Below are 19,845 nucleotides of genomic sequence, written 5' to 3'. Positions count from 1 at the left end.
TGCCCCCTGGGATGGGGTGAGCCCTAGACCTCTCCTCAGCTCAGCCTTGGTTGATTCAGACCAGGCCCCCTGCCTCCCTCTAACTGCCTAGCAAAGGACAGGGCAGCCCCTCTCTAAAGGTGCACAGCATGGTCTAGAGCAGCTATAATTCTATACAAAATGTAGAGCCTCTCGTTAAAATGGTACTGAGCATACAGAGAGACCCTTATGATGTGGTCAAAAGGAAAAAAATAGAAACAGAAATAGATGATAATGGCCGTGGGATGAGCAGACAAGGGCTTTGAAATAACCGTGGCTAATATGTCAAGAAAGGGGGCGGGGGGTAGAGAAAACAAGTGAAAAGATGGGGAATTGCCCAGATAATTATAATCTATAAGAAATATTTTTAATACAATGAAAATTCTAGACCTGCAAAGTATAATAGAAAGTAAAAACTCAATAAATGGGTTTAATGCCCTGTTAGACACAGAAAAAGGGTAAATACTTGTAAGCAGGGCAATAGAAAATAGCCCAACTGAGCAGGAAAAAAAGAATGAAAAATACATTTTTTAAAGTATAGGAGACATGTGGGACATGATGAGAAAGTCTACTATGCAAGGACCACCCAGCCCTTAACTCAGAGACTGCTGTCCCTCCCCCGAGGGCTCTGGCCTGGAGTCACCCTGCTGGCTGGGCCACCAGGCCTGCTAGACTCTGGGCTGCATCCTCCCACTCTGGGCTCCCCTGAGGGCTACTCCCTGGGCCCAAACACCAAGGGGACCTGAGACCAAATCTCCCTCAACAACTGCGGGAAAGTGGGAAGGGAGTGGGGCTGTTGCCTTCTTTCCTCTCCTCGACCTTCACAGCCTCAGCACCCACACATCGTGGGCACTCACTGAGTCGCTGGAAGGCTGCTGCTCTGATGGCCCCTCCCCCAGCCTCCCCAGAGGGGTCAAGTTTATGAAAGAGCTGGCATGAGAATCCAGATGTGCAGCCTGTAACACCTGTGGGCACTGTCCTTCCCCCCCCCCCCCCCCCGCCCCCCACTGACCTGAGTGCTCTGTCCAGAGTCAGGCCTGAGAAGTCGAAGAAGCTGAGGTACTCCCCGGCCACCAGCCTGCTGAACTCGTTGCTGCCAGGAGAGCATGGGGTGTCCATGAGAAGCAGGGCACAGCAAACAATGGGGGTACATGGGCAATACCCTGACCCACCCACTCATACCTGCCCACCCCAAGGCTGTCTTCCCTGCTGGCCAGTTGGGCTCTGACAGTTCACCTGGGCTGGGGGTCTGGTAGGCTTCCTAGGGGCGATGATGTCTTGGGCAACACCTACAGGAAGAGCCAGCCAGGTGGGGGAGTAGAGGATGGGATGCAGGGTGTCCCTATAGACTGCACAGCATGTCCAAGAAGCTACCAGCAGGGCCACGTGGCCCGAGCCGGAAAGCAGGAACAGGGGCAGCAGGATTTGAGGCAGGGAAGGCCCGAGGGCCAAGGGAAGGATCCGGACTTGATTCTGAGGGCTGACGTGGGGAGGGGAAGGGGTTAAATAGTCAGATCTCTATTGAACACTCTTCCTGCTGAGTGCAGACGGCTCCGCAGTAACTACCCAGGAGGGAGAAGGAAGACGGGGGAAGGAGAGAGATTTTGGAGGCAGAATCCATAGGATATGGGGATGAAACAGGTGTGGGGCACGACAGGGGAGGTGGCCCCTGGGGGAGACACCCAGCGCTTGGAACAAGTGGGAAAGGATCTATCACGTGAGAGTCCTCAGCCCATAGCTGGTAAATGGCTCTGTTTCTTCAACAAACTCGTGGCATTAAAAAACAGGAGGGGAGTGTCCGATTGTTGTTGACTAACGGAGATTTAAGAGACATATTGGCCAAATGTAATGTGTAGACCTTGTCTGTGTCCTGAGTTGAACAAACTTTTTTGAGACAATCAGAGAAAATGAAACATAGACTGAATGTTAGAGATAATTAAGACATTTTTGTTAATTTTCTTAGAATTTATAATGGAATTATGATTGTGTAAAAAAAAATCCTTATCAGCTAGAGACACATACCAAAGTATTTATAGAAAGAATGATAGAGTGACCAAAATAAGCTTTAAAAAATTCCAGCAAATGGGAGGGGTGTTGCAGGGGGGGGGGGCGGCTAGAGGAAAAAAAAATTAAAAAACATTGTTACCTTTGAAGCTGAGTAAATAGTACATAGAGGTTTAATGTATTTTCTCTGCTTTTCTGTATGTTTAAAACTTTCATAATAAAAAGTTTAATTAGAGAAGGCGTGGCCAATGTGTCAACACAGTTGAAGGTGAGGGCTGGCAGGAGCCACTGGATTCAAGATACAGGCTGCTACTGACCCTGGCAGGAAGGGCTTCTGAAGAGAGAGGGTGAGGAAGAAGCCAGCCCTAGGGCTGAATGTGGAAATGAGTGTGGACTGTGATCCAGGAGGTCACGGTTCAATTCCGGTCAGGGCACATGCCTGGGTTGTGGGCTCGATCCCCAGTGTGAGGAGTGCAGGAGGCAGCCAATCAATGATTCTCTCTCACCATTGATGTTTCCATCTCTCTCTCCCTCTCCCTTCCTCTCTGAAATCAATAAAATATATATTTTTTAAAAAGAGAGAAAGAAAGGGGGAGCAGACAGAGGCCACCCAGGGCACAAAGTCCCAAGAATTTTAGCTACAAAGAGGCAGGGGGTGCCCTATTCGGCTTGGCTCAGTGGATAGAGCATCAGCCCATGAACTGAAGGGTCCCAGGTTCAATCTAGCCAAGGGCACATGCCCAGGTTTGGGGCTCAATCCCCAGTGGGGGGCATGCAGGAGGCAGCCGATCAATGATTCTCTCTCATCATTGGTGTTTCTCTCTCTCCCTCTCTGAAATTAATAAAAATATTTTTAAAAAATAATAAAATTTTTAAAAAGAGGCAGGGGGAGGAAGATCCATTGAGGAAGGATTTTTATTTTCAGTTGGAAAAGACTGGAGCACAATTACACGCTTATGGAAAAACTCTTATAAAGGGAGGATGAGGACCAACCAGAATGAAGGCTTCTGAAGGGTGTCATTAGGTTGGCAGGGCCACCGCCCAGCAGGAGTGGGGCTAGAAGTTGTGATTTCTGAGCTGGGGCTGGGAGGACAAGGGCAGGAGCCATGTGGAGGCTGTGGAAGGTAGAAGAAGCTGGATGGAGGGAGAAGAGAAGGATCCAGGAGCAGAACCAACCTTGGCGCCTCCCTGTGACCTGAGCCCCAGTTAGTTCACAGGTGGGGGTCTGGGGTCTGAACTGTCCCCGTTAGCCTTGTGAGCCAGGCTGCTTCTGCTCCCTCGGAGCCTGGATGAGGTGCTGGGAGGCCCCCGGAGGAGGGGAAAGGCAGGGGGGTGTGTGATGGTCAGACGTGCTCAGGACGTGCAGGCATTGTGCTCAGCCTCACAGTCCCCGCCTGTCCCCCAACCCCTTTGGGACTCTCACGTGCCTAGTTCCTTTTCCCAGTCCCCAGGCCAGGGCGCATCTCGGTGGCTTCGGCCCGTTGAGCCAGTTCCAATACAGTGAGTGGAGCTTCATGAGGACCAGAAACCCTCCCCCAGCTACTGGGCAGCCCCGGCCCAGAGCCTCCTCTCCCTGCCCCCTTAGGTGGGCCACTCGCCCTCACCCAGCTGTTCTGTCCTCACTACCATCCATGGTGGCCCCATAACCACAGGACACATCCCACTCCCCCGGCCCCGAGGGGCTGCTCTGCCTCCATCTCCCCTCCCTGGGAGTGTGGGCCGTCACCTAGGCAGCCCAGAAAGGAAACAGATGTAGGGCAAGTCCAGAAATGAGGACAGTGGCAGGAGGAGGGTTGTGGGACTGTTGGAGCCACCCAAGCACCGGGCACCCCTAACAGAAGTCACCGACACCCCTTTCGGGCTGGGGAAGACACCGGGTGTGCCTGGGGTGGGAGACAAAACTCACTTCTTGCCCAGCTGCCGGGCGACGTCACAGCGCTGGAAGCCCTCGAGGTGGTAGAGGCGGCGAGCCAGCCGCCGAGCAGCTTCGCTGACCCCCTGGCACCCGTTGGCCAGCGCATCTGTGCTGCCAGGCTCCAGCCCCTCCGAGCTGCTCAGCTCTGAGTCCGAGTCGGACAGGCCATCCTTGAGGCTGGGGTCACTGCAGAGGGGAGGTGGGGAGAACAGGAGGGGCTCAGAGGCCCTGCATCAGGGGCCCTGGGGAGGCCTAGAAGGTGTCCCCAGGCCTCTGAACAGCCACACAGGGGCCAGAGTTGGGCAAGCTCCCCTGCACCAGGAGGGGTCAGGTCAGATTCCTGAGAGAGCCCCCCGGTGATATTAGATGCTCCACAAACCCACAGCATAGCTCCCTGGCCCCACCGGGCAGACAGGCCTGGAAGGGCAGAATGGAGCCACAGGACTGGGGTGGGAAGTCCGGGTGCAGAGGAAGGGCACGATGACCTTGGTGAGGGCTGTTCACTCTGGGCACTGAGTTGCCCTCACTTGCTTTACCCCCTCTGGGTCTGTTTCCCCATCTGCTCCCAGTCTGGACCCTGCCTCACCTGGCCGAGTTCAGCAGCTTGTCCGTGTCCTCCTCCTCTTCCTCCTCCTCATCCCCACCTGGGCCCTGGAGTCCATCTTCATGGAAGCCATTGGGCACGGCCGTGAGAGACAGGCAGCTCAGGACGTTCTCTGAGCGGCTGCTGGAGATGGAACGCCGCAGGGGGCTGCCCAGCTCCCCCTCACCGCCGGCTGCTCCCATGTCCCCTGCGGGCCCCATGTCCCCAAGGCCCACAGAACTCCCTGGCTCAGGACTGTCACGGGCCCGCTGCTGGATGAGGGGTGTAAGGGGAGCCTCAAAGCTGACACAGCTGTCGCTCTCGTCCGTGAGGCTCAGCACGTCTAGGGAGTCGAGGCTGCTGTACTGGGTGCCCCGTAGCAGTTCCGACTCCACAATCTTCTCAAACGTGGCACTGAAGCCGTCCCGGACATCTGGCTCTCCAGGGCCACCCAGCCTGCAGGATGCAAGGACCGATCAGCATTCTGCCAGGGTGCCCCATTACAGGTGCCAGGACTACACCCATCTGTGCCTGGGAGCTCCCTGCAGGTGGGGAGTGGGCATGGATTGTGCCCTGCTTATTTTCTCAGCTGATACTGCCAGATGCTGGCTGGTTACTGGGGTAGAGCAGTGAAAAGGACAGGCATGGCCCACCCCACCAGTGCCCCACCCATGCCTGGCCCATCGCAGGCATCGGTAAATGACTGTGAGTCCTCTTCCTCCAGCCTGGCCCACAGGGCTGCTCCCCTATCACAGCGAGAGTCACGGCGGTTCATAATGTTGCTGTCCTGCTAGCCTGGAAGGTTCTTAACTTGGTTGACCACATTCCAGCTCTCGGGCTTTGCTTAATGCCACCTCCTCAGAGAGGCTGAGGGAGGCGGGTCCACACCACCGACTACGCCAGCCCCCCTCCCATTATCTCCATCCTCAGGGTAGCTCTTCATGCCGTCCCAGCCTCTATCAGGATGTAGTATTCTGGTTGCTCCCCTGTTTACCATCTGTGCCCCAGCCCCACCCAACTCTCTACACACAAGGCCAGAAGCACCAAGCACACAGTAGGCACTCAGCAAACCTTACTGCACAATACACTGGGTGAGTGAGCAGATGCTTGTAGCCCATGGCCCACCACCTGCCCAAGCCCTCGCCGGACCCTGTGCGGCCCCAGAGGAAGCCTTCGTGCTGGCTGCTCCCTCTGCCTAGACTGCTTCTCCCTTGGGCCAAAGCCTCCTTCCTCCTTCCTTTCTCAACCAGGTCTGCCCTGACCACCATTTATAACTGGGACCTGCCCCAAACACCCTTCATTTTTCCCCCAAAGCACTTACTTCCTTCTAACATACTTTAATACAATAAAGTGGTGCTGTAACTCCAATGAGTAAGACTGAAGTAAGATTCCAGATGGCTCTTGGGTCAGGGGTAGCTGACAGGGATTAACCCACAAAGCCTACTCTCTTGAGGTCAGTTGCAACTCCAGATCCTCAACTCCAGAAAGTGGAGGGATGGACCAGATGACCTTCCACATCAAGACATTTTGGAACGAACTCTACTGTCCAGCCTGGGATGGAGGGAGTATGGCCCTCCAGCCCCTCCTAGAAATAGCCCGTGATAGCTTGGGGGACTGATGATGGGCCTGAAGGCCTTCGAAATCTCATGGCTCTATTTTCCCCAAATAACCAGAAGCTGAACAAAACTGAGACATGACATTCCCATTTCATGGATGAGAAAAACAAGAACCAGATAGGCTAGTGGCTAGTCCCAGGCCAATAGCATGGAGCAGCCAAGTGTGGTGAGCCCCTGTTCTGAGACACCGACTTACCCTGATTGAGGGTCCTCAGTGTCTGGACAAAAGCTCCGAGAGGCCTCTTCTCCTTCTGCTAGCCCACCCGCCCTCCAGGGCCTGGACCCCGTAGAATCATCAAGAATGTTCGAGTCTGGCCCCAGGACTAGACCATTGGTGAGGGAGAGGCCAAGGCTGAGGCCATGGAGGGCCATGTCCGGGCCCTTTGTGGGCTCCTCAGTGTCCACCAGGGTGCCCCTCATCTCACGTCCTGGGCTGTTGTGGCTACTATTCAGGTCCTCGCTGGCCGCCATTCCATTCTGGACTGGGGGCTCCTCCGCAGGCTCCAGGCTGGGGTCCCGGGTGGCACCATCTTCCCCAGGCAGTACAGATGGGAGCTTATCCTCATCCATGGCAGGCACTGCTCTACCCTGAGCTGGCTGCTCCTGGGACTCCGTTAGATCTGCCGGCAGATGGAGATGAAGGGCTGGGTCAGACAAGGCAGGTGTTGGGGGTCTAAAGCCCAGCGGAACCAGCACCAGGCAGCCTGCTTGGGGGCAGAAGGATGGCCGAGATGACCTTCTCAGGAGCTCCTGACTAGTGTCTGGGTCCAGGTTGTGGTGTCTTCAATGCCCTGTTTAAACCAGCCCCACTCTCCTCTCCCCGACCCCCTACCAGTCTATGTGCCCCAGTCCTTCCTTCCCTGTTGTGCCCTCAGAATTCACCAAAGCCCCTTGAGGAAGACAGGTTGAGGGGGGTCAGGACTCCTCCTCCAAGTCCCCTTCCTCTCCCGTTAGTGAGTGTTGGAGACAAAACCACAGGCTGACAGCAACCAGCCTCCTTGCCTCTTTGTATGTTCTCTCACCCTGGCTCTGGGAGCCAGACAACAGTGACTCTGTGGTGAATGGAAGGAGCTGGGAAGGGGGCTGCCTTTAGAGGGGGAGTTAGGAGAGGAGGCAAGGAAGCCGACAGAAGTGCAGCTTTATCACAACAGAAGCCACCTCAGAAGCCAAAGTGAGCCTTCCAGGCCCAGCGTGAGGCGCTGTCCAGGGTGCTGGGCAGGTGCAGGGCCACCCCAGAGCCTCCCTGAGAGCGTAGCTGCCTTTGCTGCCCAGTGCCCAAAGCTCTGGCTGTGGGAAGAATGGGGGGGCCTGGGGTTCCCCTCCACACCTGGGCCTTCAGAGTTCACCAGCCATGAGGAGGAACTCGTGAGGAGGCTGCAAGAGGAAAGCCCTGCTCTGCCCAACTCACTGTGACCTCTCGCAGGTCCAGGCCTGGACTCCTCACTGCCCCACCCAGGCCAGACCCACTCCCCTCTGCCCTGCTCTGGGCCTGTTTCTCCTCTTTAAAATGAGGAGACCCGTTTTACCTGCTATTTCCACTGCCCCACATTTCCCAGAGGCTTCCTGCCCAGATGTGATGGGCTGTGTTCTGACTCTCCCCTCATCTCTCTCTGGCCCAGCCCCACTCAGTCTAGGCTACTTTTTCCACCATCTCCTCCCCCCCCCCAGGGTTTGGGATGAGCGAAATGAGGGTTGTCAGAATAACAGTGACAAATGGGATGCAATTGTTCTCCAAAAGCTGGGAGCCAGGGGGGCTTTCCCTTTTTCCCCCCCCCCCCCCCCCCCCCCCCACCATGATCTCGGCCACCAGGGACACAGAGCACCCTCTCCAGACAACTTCTTGCCTCTCTTCTTCAGGCCTCGGCGTCCCCCAGCACTCCCTGCTCCCTGGAGAAGGGGCTCGGGGGGCTCAGGAAAGGCTGGGGGAGGAGAGGGGCTGGCCAGCCTCCTGGGCTGCAGCAGAGCAAGCTGCAGGTACAGCCACAGAGATTTAAGTGAGATCCATGCCGCCTGAGCTTGTCTGGTCATAAGTGTCACCTGAGGGACTTAAATGACACACGATGAGGCCCTCCCCCCAGACCTCCCGAACCAGAATCTACAGGGAACTGGTAGAGTGGGAGGAACTTCCCACGTAGAGAACATGAGCCTGGAGAGGAAAGTGAGCTGTTTCTCTGGGGGCTTCTGGGCCCTTGGGGGATCTCTGACACCACAGGACCACCGAAGAGTCATTTCGCCCTGGCGGTGTGGCTAAGATGGCGGGGCGTCATCCGGTACACAGAACGGTTTCCGGTTCAATTCCTGGTCAGGGCACATGCCCAGGTTACGGGCTTGACCCTCAGTAAGGGGTGTGCAGGAGGCAGGCAATTGGTGTTTCACTCTCACATCCAGGTTTCTCTCTCTCCCCCTCTCCCTTCCTCTCTCTCTCTTTAACATAAATAAATAAATAAATAAATAAATAAATAAATAAATAAATAAATAAGATTTTTTAAGATTCCTTTAACCTTGGTTGTCAAACATGAAGTGAAAGAGAAGGGGGCATGATAGGGGTTTGGGGCCCCAGCCCACCCACCCCCCTGAGTGCTAGCCCCCTAGAGTTTTGAAGCTTGTGTGAGAATAGATTTTACTTTTTAAAAAACTATCAGATTTTTTTTTAATTCTGCAGCACCAGGCTCTAGGATATCTGGACCCCGGGGGACCCCAAAGGGCTGGGCCCTGTGTGAGGGATTCTTTCTGGTTTGCCCTAAATCCCTGCTGCTTCAGTTGCTGTTTCACTCTGTTCCCATGGGTTGTGTGCTCAGAAGAGGGAGAGAACAGGTCATCTCCTCAGCTAGACTCTCGGGGGTGGGGGAGCACTGAGAAAGGAAAGAGGAGGGAGAGTGGGCCCTCTGGCCTGCTGCCTGAGTACTGGTCCTCTGGCCTGCTTTCCAGCCCAGGGGCCTGGATGAGCATTGGATCTGGGGCACAGGGCTTCACCCCATCCCATCGGGGTGCCTCAAGCTCCCACACCCACGCATGGAGGCTGAGTCTGGCAGGGCGGGGTGCCTTCGCTTTGGTCAGGGCTCGCCCTGAGCTCCCAGGGAAGCCTAAGATCTGAAAGCAAGGACCTCTTGGGAGGCCCCCCAACTTCCAGCAGCTGCCTCAGGCTGGTTCTAATCTTACCTGCCCTGCCATGTCCTCCTGCAGCTGGGAGCAGGATGGAGGTTCTGCCAACACCGGGCACTGGGCCGATCCTCGGCTTCTGGGGGTGAGCAGACAAGGGGCAGCATTGAGCTTCATTCTGGGCGGGGGGCCCAGAGTCCCTGCCTGGGCTGAGGGCCGACTGAGCCCAGAAATAACTGAGCCAGGCCCTCCCCCTCTTAATGAACCCAAGGAAGGGGTACAGACAGGGGAGCTTCAGGGCAGAGGTGTGACACAACGCCCCAAGTCCTCACGCTAAACAATATGTGCCCTGGGACTCGTTCCTTCTGGGGGACCCATCCGCAGAATGGGGGCATCACCTCTGCTCTCCTTCCCCAGGGCCCGGGGGAGAACTTAAGGTCATGAATGCGGGGAAAGCTGAGATCCAAGGAAGAACAAACACACCACAGAGGTCAGGGAGAAAGGCCGCTATGGTCTACCACACAGTGAGGGGCTGCTTCTAGAACTCAAGAGTAGCCTCGCCACCCCCCACCGCCCCCGACCAAAAAAAAAGAGTGGTCTCCCTCTGCACCTGGCTGGGCTGGAGGTACAGGATGAGCCCCAGTTCCCAGGCCCCCTGTCAGACACTCCCAAAGGATCAAGGGCTCAAGTCTTCAATCAGAAGTCCACCTAAAGCAGTGACCCTGCCCAACTGCAGCCCTGCTGGAAGAGGGGAAGAGGTGGGCACAGCTATGCCATAGGTCACACATCCTAAGGAGAATGCCTGCAAATGATAGGCTGGCACTAGCTAGACCCCCTGCATCTTCTCAGCCTGAAACAAGCCCTGCTCTAAGCCGGGGCTCCAGCTAACAACTGCCTTTGGGATGACCTTGGGCTCAACAGCCTCTTTTTTCAGCACCAACCAAGATGGGACCCATGATGACAGTGGAACTCTGGCTGGGCCAGGCCTAAATGTCAAGCCAGACACTTTCTGGGTCTCAGCTGCTCCTGAGACAACCCTGCCCCCGCCCCTTCTCCCTATGGAAGCTAGAGTGAGTTGTGAAAACAAATTATATCACATCGCTCCCTCACTCACAACCATCCAACAGCTCCCTCTGCCCTTCAATTAGAATTCAGTCTCCTCAGCATGGCCTACAAAGGCCCCGCCTGAACTGGTTCACTGCCCTCTCCCCACCCCCAGCCCATCAGCCACGTGGCCTTCTTTCTGCTCCCTGAGCTCATTCCCACCTCAGGGCCTTTGCACCAGCTGTACCCTTGGCCTAGAATGCTCTTCCCCTAGATCTTTAAATGACTGCCTCTTCTGTCACTCAGGGCTCAACTCCAGCACTGCCTCCTCAGAGAAGCTCTCTGTGACCTCCCGCGCTCTCTCGCATGCCTCCACGGAGCAGCATATCTGCGAAGCGTCACTTAGCAGAACAGAAACCTCCTTTTCTATCTGTTTCCTTACTTCCTGCCTCACTAGGATGTGAGTTGAGTGAGGGTGGGGACTATGTCACATTCACGGTTATCTCCCCCAGAGCCCAGCACAGTGCCTGACAAACAGTGGGAAGTTTTTAAATATTTAGATGGTAATCATCCCTGTTGTAGGCAGAGGCTGAGAGAGGTTGAGTAACATGCTCAGAGTCACAAAGCCAGAAAGTGGCAAGGCCAGGGACTACGAGGAGCCCATGGAAAGGCTGGAACAGGGGCCAAGCAGGGAGGGCTCCAGGGCCCGACAGGCTCTATAAGACAGAGGGGAGAGTGCAGGGGTGCAGTGCCTGTGTGCACGTCTGTGAGCAAGCATATAGTGAAGGCATTTGTGGGTGCAGACACACATGCAGACACACACACACACATGGAGGACGCTGGGCAGCCACTCAGAAGGCAGTCCCCCTGGGTGGTGAGGTTGAGCTAAGGGTCCAACAGGCCTAGGGGCAAGGTTCAGGGCAGCTAGACCCATATCGTCGACCAACTGGGATCAAGCCGTTCTACTTTGGGAGAAGCCAGGGGCAGGAAAGGGACAACCCAGTGCTTCAGGCAGGCGCCCACATTGACCACAGCCATACCCAGTGGCATCAGGTGGCTGGGTGGGTTTGGGAGGAGATGGGGGAAGACAGGCCCACTTGGTGGAAATGGGGGTTCAGGAGGCAGAGCTAGGATAAGGAACCCAGGAAAAGCAAAATCTAAGAGCCTATGTGGGATGCTCACGGGTGCTGAGAGCCCAGGCAGCGTATGTCAAGGGGGCTGGGGTCAGAGAAAATCGTTCTGGAATGTCAGTGAAAAGGCAAAGCTGAGACCACAGTTGTCCCAGGGAGCAGGACCGAGAACCAAGAAACTCCAGTTTTGCCTCCAACGTGAGAAGGAAGCTTGGGTGAATGAAACCCCTGATTTCCTGTGTACATCAGAGATTCCTAACAATTTCAAAGTCTTTGACTTCTTTGAGCATCTGATGAAGCTGTGGATCCCACCCAGACAGACTGGCACATACGTGCATAACATGTTGAGTAATTTTTGAAAGGCTCACGGACCTCTAAAGCCCATCCATAGGCTCTGGGCATGAACCCCAAGCTGGAAAAATCCCCACGGACCTTCCACCTCTGATACTGAACACTCAAAGAAAGTTCTATGAGTGGGGGAAGCTGAAAACCTTTCACTATCACACCTATTCTATGCCCACTGGGAACCCACCCACACATCCCCATTGGTCCCACTGCCCTTCCCCAAAATCCCTACTATACTGACTCCCTAGCTCACCCAGATTTTAGCGCATGGGCTGTGGTCTTCACACATACACAAACACACACGTATGCGCACAGGCAGTTAAATAAGAGGGCTGGCATGCAATTGGTGCTCAGAACAGACCTTAGCCAGCTGTGCCTACACCATTCATGGGCACTCCAGCGCTCCCCAGGAACCTGCTGGGCCACCGAGAGCACGGGCAGCAAGGAGTCGATAGGAAGACACCTCAGGGGGCGTCACTGGATCACACAGCTAACTGTGCTCTCCCGCCTCCCAACCCCAGCCTCTGCCAGCCAAGGAGTCTGGAAGTCAGGGCCTTCCTGTCACCCCGGAGCTCTAGGCACCCTCCCTAGACAAAGATCAACCTGGGCACATACCTCCTCAGCGTCTCAATTGCCCAGGGCAGGGAGGTGCCCAGGATACAGAGGGATGTCTACCCAGGAGCCCCAGGAACTTTCCTGCCTCCATTTCCCAAAGTGACCCCAATCCCTCCTAACCCACTTGGTCTTCCCGGCTTGGACCACCTGGTGCAGCCACAAGTGCCTCAGCCTGGAACAGTGCGGTCAGAAAGGCCTGGCTTCAAACCCCAGCTCTGCTACCCACAAGCTGTGTCCCCTTGGGAAGAGTTGCCCGCCTCTCGGAGCCTCGCATCCTCCCCTGTAAAACGGCGAGTGCTAACAGCATCGGCCTTGCAGGCTGCAGTGAGGACAAAGGAGATGGCGTGGGTGCGATGCTCAGCTCAGCGCTGGCCACACGTGCTAGGGAACAGCAGCAGCTACGGCTCCCAGAATCCGGTCTCAGGTCTGCAGGTGAACGGGCTGGCTGCCCACACTGGGCATGGAATGCACAGGAGAGCAACATGGGCAGCACAGGACACTCAATGGGCCCCAGCAGACCCTTGTTCTTGGCAGCCTGCCAGAGAAGGTTCTAAGGCGGGGACTTCAGAGGCCCAGCCTGAGGGTGGAGGCAGGAGAAGGTCCTGGGGGAACCAGGAGGATGGGCCAGAGAGAACACCCTACCTTTTCCTAAGGCAAGTGAGGACCCTACAGCCCTGGCCCCCACTGACGCTCCCGCCCCAGGCCAGGCACCCTCCCAGCTTTCCATCTCAAAGTCACAGGTGTGGCTGGGCCTCCCTTAAAAGGCATCCATCCCCTTTAGGTGGTGCCAATCTCGGGTTGTTAAGGAGCCCAGCACCACCCTGCTTTCCTCCTCTCGTTTTGGCTCCTGCGGAACCAGCTTGCCTTGGGTTGTAGGGATCTGGAAGGCCTCCTCTTTTTCCTGGTCAGGCAGCGGTCCCTGAGCTCTGGATGCACATTTACATCTTATCTGCATGTGCCCTGCAGCCTGCTGGGATTTCCATGGGCCCCTGGGCCCAGTTCCTCAAAGGTCATCCCTTGACATCTTTTTACTTGCTTCTTTTCCCACCCCCAAGCCACTTTGCTTATCATTTGCATACATCTGCATGCTGGTTTGGAGAGCCCTCGACGCTGCTGAAATTCACAATGTCTCCTCTCAAATCCCAAATCATGTTTATAACTGGTGACTCTACCCCCAGCTGACGTCTCTATAGGGTAAGCCCTCAATTATCTGGGACCACAAAGGACTGGGCTATTCGGATTAAGTGACTGGCCGCTGCTCTCTCTTCCTGGATTCCAGAAGACACCTGGGACTCACTCTACTTCTTGAGCCACATTTGACCCATGAGCCTGTGGACTGAGAGTTGAACCCCAAGAGCTCTATAATGGACTGACCAAGTGCAAGTCCTCCCAATCAGCCCTGCTCAGCTAAAATACCTGCGGGGGAGTGGGCGGACCCACAAGGTTCAATCTCTGAGCAGCCTCTGCCCAGTCTAATTCAACAGCCGGAGAGAGGAAATAAGAAATTTCATCCTCCCTTCTTTGCCCAATTTTCACTTACCCGGTTACTGTCTAGATCAGGGGTGGGCAAACTTTTTGACTCGAGGGCCACAATGGGTTTTTAAACTGGACCGGAGGGCCGGAACAAAAGCATGGATGGAGTGTTTGTGTGAACTAATATAAATTCAAAGTAAACATCATTACATAAAAGGGTACGGTCTTTCTTTTTTTAGTTTTATTCATTTCAAACGGGCCGGATCCAGCCCGCAGGCCGTAGTTTGCCCATGGCTGGTCTAGATCCTCACATTTTCTGTCCAACGCCTCCCAAGAAAACCCCTCTCCCTCCCTGCCTCATCCCCTGTGATCTTCATCCTCACCCCTTCCCCAACCTCTTGATTATACAGCTCCACTTAACCCCTCCCTTCATCTTCCCCCATCTTCTCCTATTTTAAGACTTCAGCACAGAGTCTGACAAAGGTCGTGGTCTTCTTGGGGCTGGTTGAGGGCCAGCAGCATGTGGTACAAAGTGAGCAGGTGTGAAAGGTGAGTACTGGGCCATTCCACTATTGCCTCCCTGTCCCCATCTCTGAAACTATCCCTCCTATTCAGCCATAGCCCACTGATGGGAGATCTAGTTGCTGGTAAATGCCTCATCCCTTGATGGACAGTACATGGGGTAGAAGAGAAAGAGTCAGGAATGACACCAACATTTGGGCTCTGAGCTCCTACAGCGGTTCTCAACCTGTGGGTCGCGACCATCGGAAAACACATATAGCATATCAGATATTTACATTACGATTCATAACAGTAGCAAAATTACAGTTATGATGTAGCTACGAAAATAATTTTATGGTTGGGGGTCACCACAACATGAGGAACTGTATTAAAGGGTCGTGGCATTAGGAAGGTTGAGAACCACTGTAGGACTGAGCTGCCATTCCTGAGATAGGGAGGACTGGATGGAGCAGGTTTGAGAAGAAGACTTGGAGCTCAGCTTTGGACAAGCTAAGTTGGAGGTGTCTAGTAGACATGACTATTGAAATGCTGAGTAGGCTATTGGAGCTCAGAAAAGAGGTCAAAATTTGGGCTATAAATTTGGAACCTGGAAGCACGTAAATGATGCTTAAAGCCAACGGACTAGATTAAATGGGCATGGGAGTGAATGTAGTAGAACAGTAGGCAAGGGCTAAGTCCTGGGGCACTCCAAAACGTAAGTAGCAGGGGTGGGGGAGAAGGGTTCTGAGAGGAGCAACCCATGAGGTCGGAGGAAAACAGGAGAATGGATATCCTGGAGGTCAAGGAATTTTTCAAGGAAGAGGGAGAGATTGAACGTATCAAATGCCATAGATGAGGACTGAGACTTGGCCATTAGGTGTAGCAACAGGGAAGTCATTGGTGACCTTGAGAAGAGCAGTCAGTGAAGTCAGGGGAGTGAAAGTTCAATTGGAGTGAAGTCAAGAGAGAGTGGGAGGAGAGGACATGGAGACAATGAGTCTAGACAACCGTTCTGGGGTGTTCTGCTGTAAATGGGGAACAGAGAGATGCAGTGGTAGCTGGCTGGAAAAGACAAGAAAGATATCTTTTAAGGTAGGAGAACCAACAGCTGGAGCAATGTCCCCAACTAGGCACAAGGGGACAGGATCAGAGGGGAGGTCTTAACCAGGAGCAGGAACACTTCCGCCAGAGTGAGGAAGATGCTGGCAGACGGGTGAATGTCGCGCTGGGAGTCTGGGAAAGTTCTGTGTCTGCAGCTGTGAGGGAGAGCTGGGGAAGGGGGCTCGGGCTGAGGGTGAATGTGTGAGGCAGTCATCAGGTGTGGGGCGGGGGGACCATGGAAGGACAGTACTGAGGACCCACCTGAAGTTCACAGTTTTGACCTTAAAGTGAGGCCAGTTGAGCAGAGGTTTTTCTCAGCCCCATTCAGCTGCACAGGTCAGATGTGGAGCAGGTTGAGCAATGGATTTGGCCAGGGTTGGGGTTTTGCCAAGCAAGCATGGAGCAAAATGAGTTGGGGGACCCTTTGAGGGAGGGATTATCCTGACTTATAGTGGCCAGCTCCAAGTCCCTTCCCCCTGCTGGTGCCTGAATGCCCACCATTCATTTGCTGCTGTGGGTTAGGCATGACCGTCCCTCTGCCCTCATCCCAACGTTAGCTTCTAAGAGGGTGGCCACAGGTAACCACCAAGACCTGGGTAAATGGCTTCCCACACACTGTTCCTTCAACCTGGGTACACCTCGGACCTTGCACACTTACAACCACATTCTCTATCGCCCTTCCCAAGCCATCGCACCTCATCTCTCCCCACCTCTAGTGGGACCCCAGTGCCAGTCCATTCTGCCTCATAAATCTCTCCTTATTCCACCCCACCTGCCATATCCCTACCTGCCATCACACCACCAACTCCATTCCCTTTGTGTGCCATACACAGCAGCCCTGAATCCAGAGTCCAGCATGTTATGACCAGTGTCTTTTCCACCATGCTGGCCCAGCCAATCCCACTCCATCCTCCTCAGAGCGCCTTTTCTGGCACTCACATCTGTCCCATCACTGCCCTTTCTTCCTGTCTTGCCCCCTCCCTCCTATCTCCCCTCCTTGTGCCCCTCAATACTTTCTCTGGGCCTCTCCCCGACTCTGACAGCACCTCCCCTGAGTTGTGGCTCACCCCATCCCCACCCTGGAGGTTGTGAATTCCTTAAGGCCCCATCAGTGTCAGCTTAGTCGCCCTTCTCCAGCATGTGGACTGAAGTAGGAATTCAGTCAGTGTTGCTGGCCAGGTGCATGGTTGACCAGGTGGATGAAGCTTCTGGAGGCAGAGAAGAGGGAGGAATGGGATTGAAATAAAGGAACTCCTTAGCCAAGTGACCTAACTTAGCACCACTTATTATAGGACAAGCTGATGACACGTGTCTCCTGATGGGATGCACTGAGAAGGACACAACATCACCTATGGGATATTCTTGCAAAAAAATGTTTAACCTGAATCTACTCATGAGGAAGCAATAACACAAATCCAGAATGTGGAACAGTCTACAAGAGGACTGAGCAGGACTCTTTAAAATTGACAATGTCATACAAAGATTTTTTTAAAAGCAGGGGAATTATTCCAGACTAAATGAGAATAAAAAGACATAAGTAAAAGTAATGTGTGATGCTTGATTACAAAAAAAAATTTTAAACAGCTATAAAGGATATTACAGGGACAACTACAGAAATCTGAACGTGGATTACATATTAGGTTAAATTGTACCATTAATTTCTTGGGTATGTTAATAGTATGGTCATTACGTAGGAAAATGTCCTTGTCTCAGGAAATTCATGCTGAAGTATTTAGAGATGAAGTGTTATAATGTCTGCAACTTACTTTCAAAAGGTTCAAAGAGAGAGAAAAAACGTGGGCAAAACGTCAACAATTGGTGAATCTAATTCTCAAGGTGAAGGGTATAGAGGTAGGTGTTCATTGTACGATCAGATTCAACAAGACAAAAAGTTAGGGGGGAGGAAAGGAGCGAAGGGAGCCACTCCAAAGAGTGGAGCTCAGGGCCTGGCTTGCGGGGTGGGCGTGGGAAGAGAGGGCAGTCCTTCACTCCAGCAGCCCACACGGCTGGGCTGGAGTCCTGGCCGAGGCTGGGCCGGACGCAAAAGTCATCTGGGACCAGGCAGACACGGCCCTGGAGTGGCTCCCCACCTAATGAGGGTCAAGACCTGAAGGAAGCAGACTTAGCTGTGAGCAAACCCACCTAGGGGGACAAAGGCTCTGCAGTAACAGCCAGGTCGCAGGGAGACCAGTAGGAGCTCTCAGCCAGGGCAGGGCTAGCAGAAACATGGGCTGTGGCAAGGAATCAGGTCCACCCTTCCCCAGAACACCCCTCAAGGGGCGACAGCCTGAGTGTATCCTTCCATGTGAGAAGCCAGGCTAAATATGGAGCCTCAGACATAAGATGCCACTCAAAACAGATTTCCCTGGAAAAGACCATCTGGCAAAGGATGTCTAGAGCATCGTCTGTCGAGAGAAGTAGAGTCATTCCCCTGCAAGCCGACATCCGGAATGGGAAGGTCTTCATCCCATCTCTCTGAAAGACCCAGCTTAGTGCCTCAGTTTCCCCCAGTCACTCCTTGCCCCAGGTGGAAAGGCACTCAGTCCCGCCTCCCTCCTTCCTTGCGCCTGTGAAGAAGAGCATGAGACACAGGTCCAAGCAGCACAGAGTTCTGCTCAGGTGCACATCCTGATTCTGCCCCGCCCCCCTTTACCAGCTGCTGTGTGTGTAAGAGTACGGAGCACCATGGTTGTACTTGCGATCTGGAAATCGAGTGAGGTACGATCCCCAGCTCCCTCTCTCAGTCCTGTGAGAGCAGGAAGTCCTTCTTTCCAGCTAACTTTGCTCCCTCCCTCCAGGAAACACCGCAGGCCAGATCAGCTGGGGACGCGTGCCCCATGGCTGTCACAGCAGGACAAGTTGCGGGAAGAAGCCTCTCTGTGGGGTGCAGGCGGGGCCTGGCTTGGTGGGGTAGGAGTGGGAAGGCACAAGTCACCAAAGCATTGAGGCTCCAGCCCCTGCAGCAGGGAGGTCTTCCAAGGACATTGCAGTCATTCTTCCACCTGCAGCTGGGCCACCACCCACCTACTCACCCCAATGTGGAACCCTCTGGGTCAGGCCACAACCTGGGGACCTGCCACGATTCCACCAGGACCAAACCGCGCAATAGCCCCATTCAAAAGCCACAGCCTCTCACCGTGTGCAGGGGAAAGGGGGGATCTCTCCTCCAGAGATGTGCGATGGGGAAGAGAGGGCAGCCGGCCCCTTTGACTGATGCTGAGATCACAAGTCACAGAATGTGTAGCTACCCTAGGAGGTAGGGACCCTAGCCACCCAGGGAGGGGGTGGGGGGATGACTCTCTCTGCCCAGGGCCAGGATTTGGCCTTGGAAGGGTCCACATGTCCCTTATCCACTCTCCCTCACGCTGCCTGCGGACCCCTCCCATTCAGCAGCTTTTGTTTCCAGGGTCTGGGAGACAGAGCTGGGAGCCCAGGGAATCCCACCTGCCTCTCCTCTCCTCAGACCCAGGCTGCCCACCAGCCCTGGCCAAACCCTGAGCCTTCTCCCTGCTCCCCATTCACCACCCATCGAGCTCAGCCCGGCTTACCCTGAGCTGCCAAAAATCTCAGCCCCACTTCCATTCTGGCTGGGGCTTCAGCCCCCAGTTCTTCCAGCCCCCGCCCCAAGTTGGTCCCAAGATGAAAGGGTAAACTGAGGCAGTGTCCCCCTGTGCCTGTGCAGAGACAATATCCCCAGTCCTGACTCAGGCAGCTCCCAGATCCTCCAGGGACAGCAAAGGGCCAGAATACCTCCTCCTAGGGGGGGCCAGTGGGAATGGGTGGTTCCCACATCTAGACTCCCTGCCCCACCCCAGCCCCCGCAGTGGGCTCCTAGGACCCCTCCCTCCCTGCGGCTGCCACAGCCATTATGTGCCTTCCTGGCCTTGCCCACCGCCTGCCACGCCCCCATGCAAGCCCCTGATCGAGCAGCAGAGCTCAGAGCCGGCGAGGCCTGGCCGCCAAGCCAGGCTGTCAAAGTTGGGAAACTGGAAACAGAAATAAATCCTCAAAGCTGCTCCGTGGTAAAGGTGACTGCTGGCAGGCCCAGCACCCAGAAGTCCGGGTCCCTGGCCGCCAAGCTCGCACTGACACCCCGTAGCGCACACATACACACTTAGGTTATACAAAGCGGGGGATCAGGAGCCAGCGCCCCGGAGACAATTGGGCCGGCCGGCCCTTACCCCGCTGCAGGCTGGCCTGGGGCTCCCTGGCGGCGCCCCCACCCCCTGGCTCAGACCTGGCCATCCCAGAGCTTCCTCTTTCGGCCCCATCTCCATGACAACCGTATCCTTCGGATGCTTCAGCCACCACTGAATTGATCTGGAAATGCAGCTTTGTTAGCAGACCCAGGCTGGAGGGCGGAGGGCGGCGCCCCACCACCCAGCATGTGACCCCCCTCCC

General features: G+C 54.9%; 1 protein-coding gene across 2 annotated transcripts in view; it reads right to left on the bottom strand.

The window, feature by feature from the left end:
* PSD2 (pleckstrin and Sec7 domain containing 2) overlaps positions 1-19,733 on the bottom strand; it is a 40,008-nt gene extending 20,275 nt beyond the window's left edge. Inside the window, exons 1-6 of one of the 2 annotated variants that reach the window (XM_014529130.1) lie at positions 19,682-19,698; positions 9,296-9,374; positions 6,333-6,756; positions 4,524-4,976; positions 3,929-4,123; positions 1,031-1,111 (exon numbers count right to left, since the gene is read on the bottom strand). In XM_014529130.1, coding sequence (XP_014384616.1) covers positions 1,031-1,111; positions 3,929-4,123; positions 4,524-4,976; positions 6,333-6,706 — 1,103 coding nt within the window. In that variant the 5' untranslated portion in view covers positions 6,707-6,756; positions 9,296-9,374; positions 19,682-19,698. Of the gene's footprint in view, positions 1-1,030; positions 1,112-3,928; positions 4,124-4,523; positions 4,977-6,332; positions 6,757-9,295; positions 9,375-19,681 lie in introns of both variants that reach the window. The other variant, XM_014529129.1, reaches the window with a different exon arrangement.
* Positions 19,734-19,845: the final 112 nt, after the last annotated feature.

Source organism: Myotis brandtii, unplaced genomic scaffold (genome assembly GCF_000412655.1).
Source record: "Myotis brandtii unplaced genomic scaffold, ASM41265v1 scaffold668, whole genome shotgun sequence".
Taxonomy (NCBI): Eukaryota; Metazoa; Chordata; class Mammalia; order Chiroptera; family Vespertilionidae; genus Myotis; species Myotis brandtii.
Note: the sequence above shows the minus strand (reverse complement) of the source record. Positions and strands in the feature narration are given on the sequence as shown.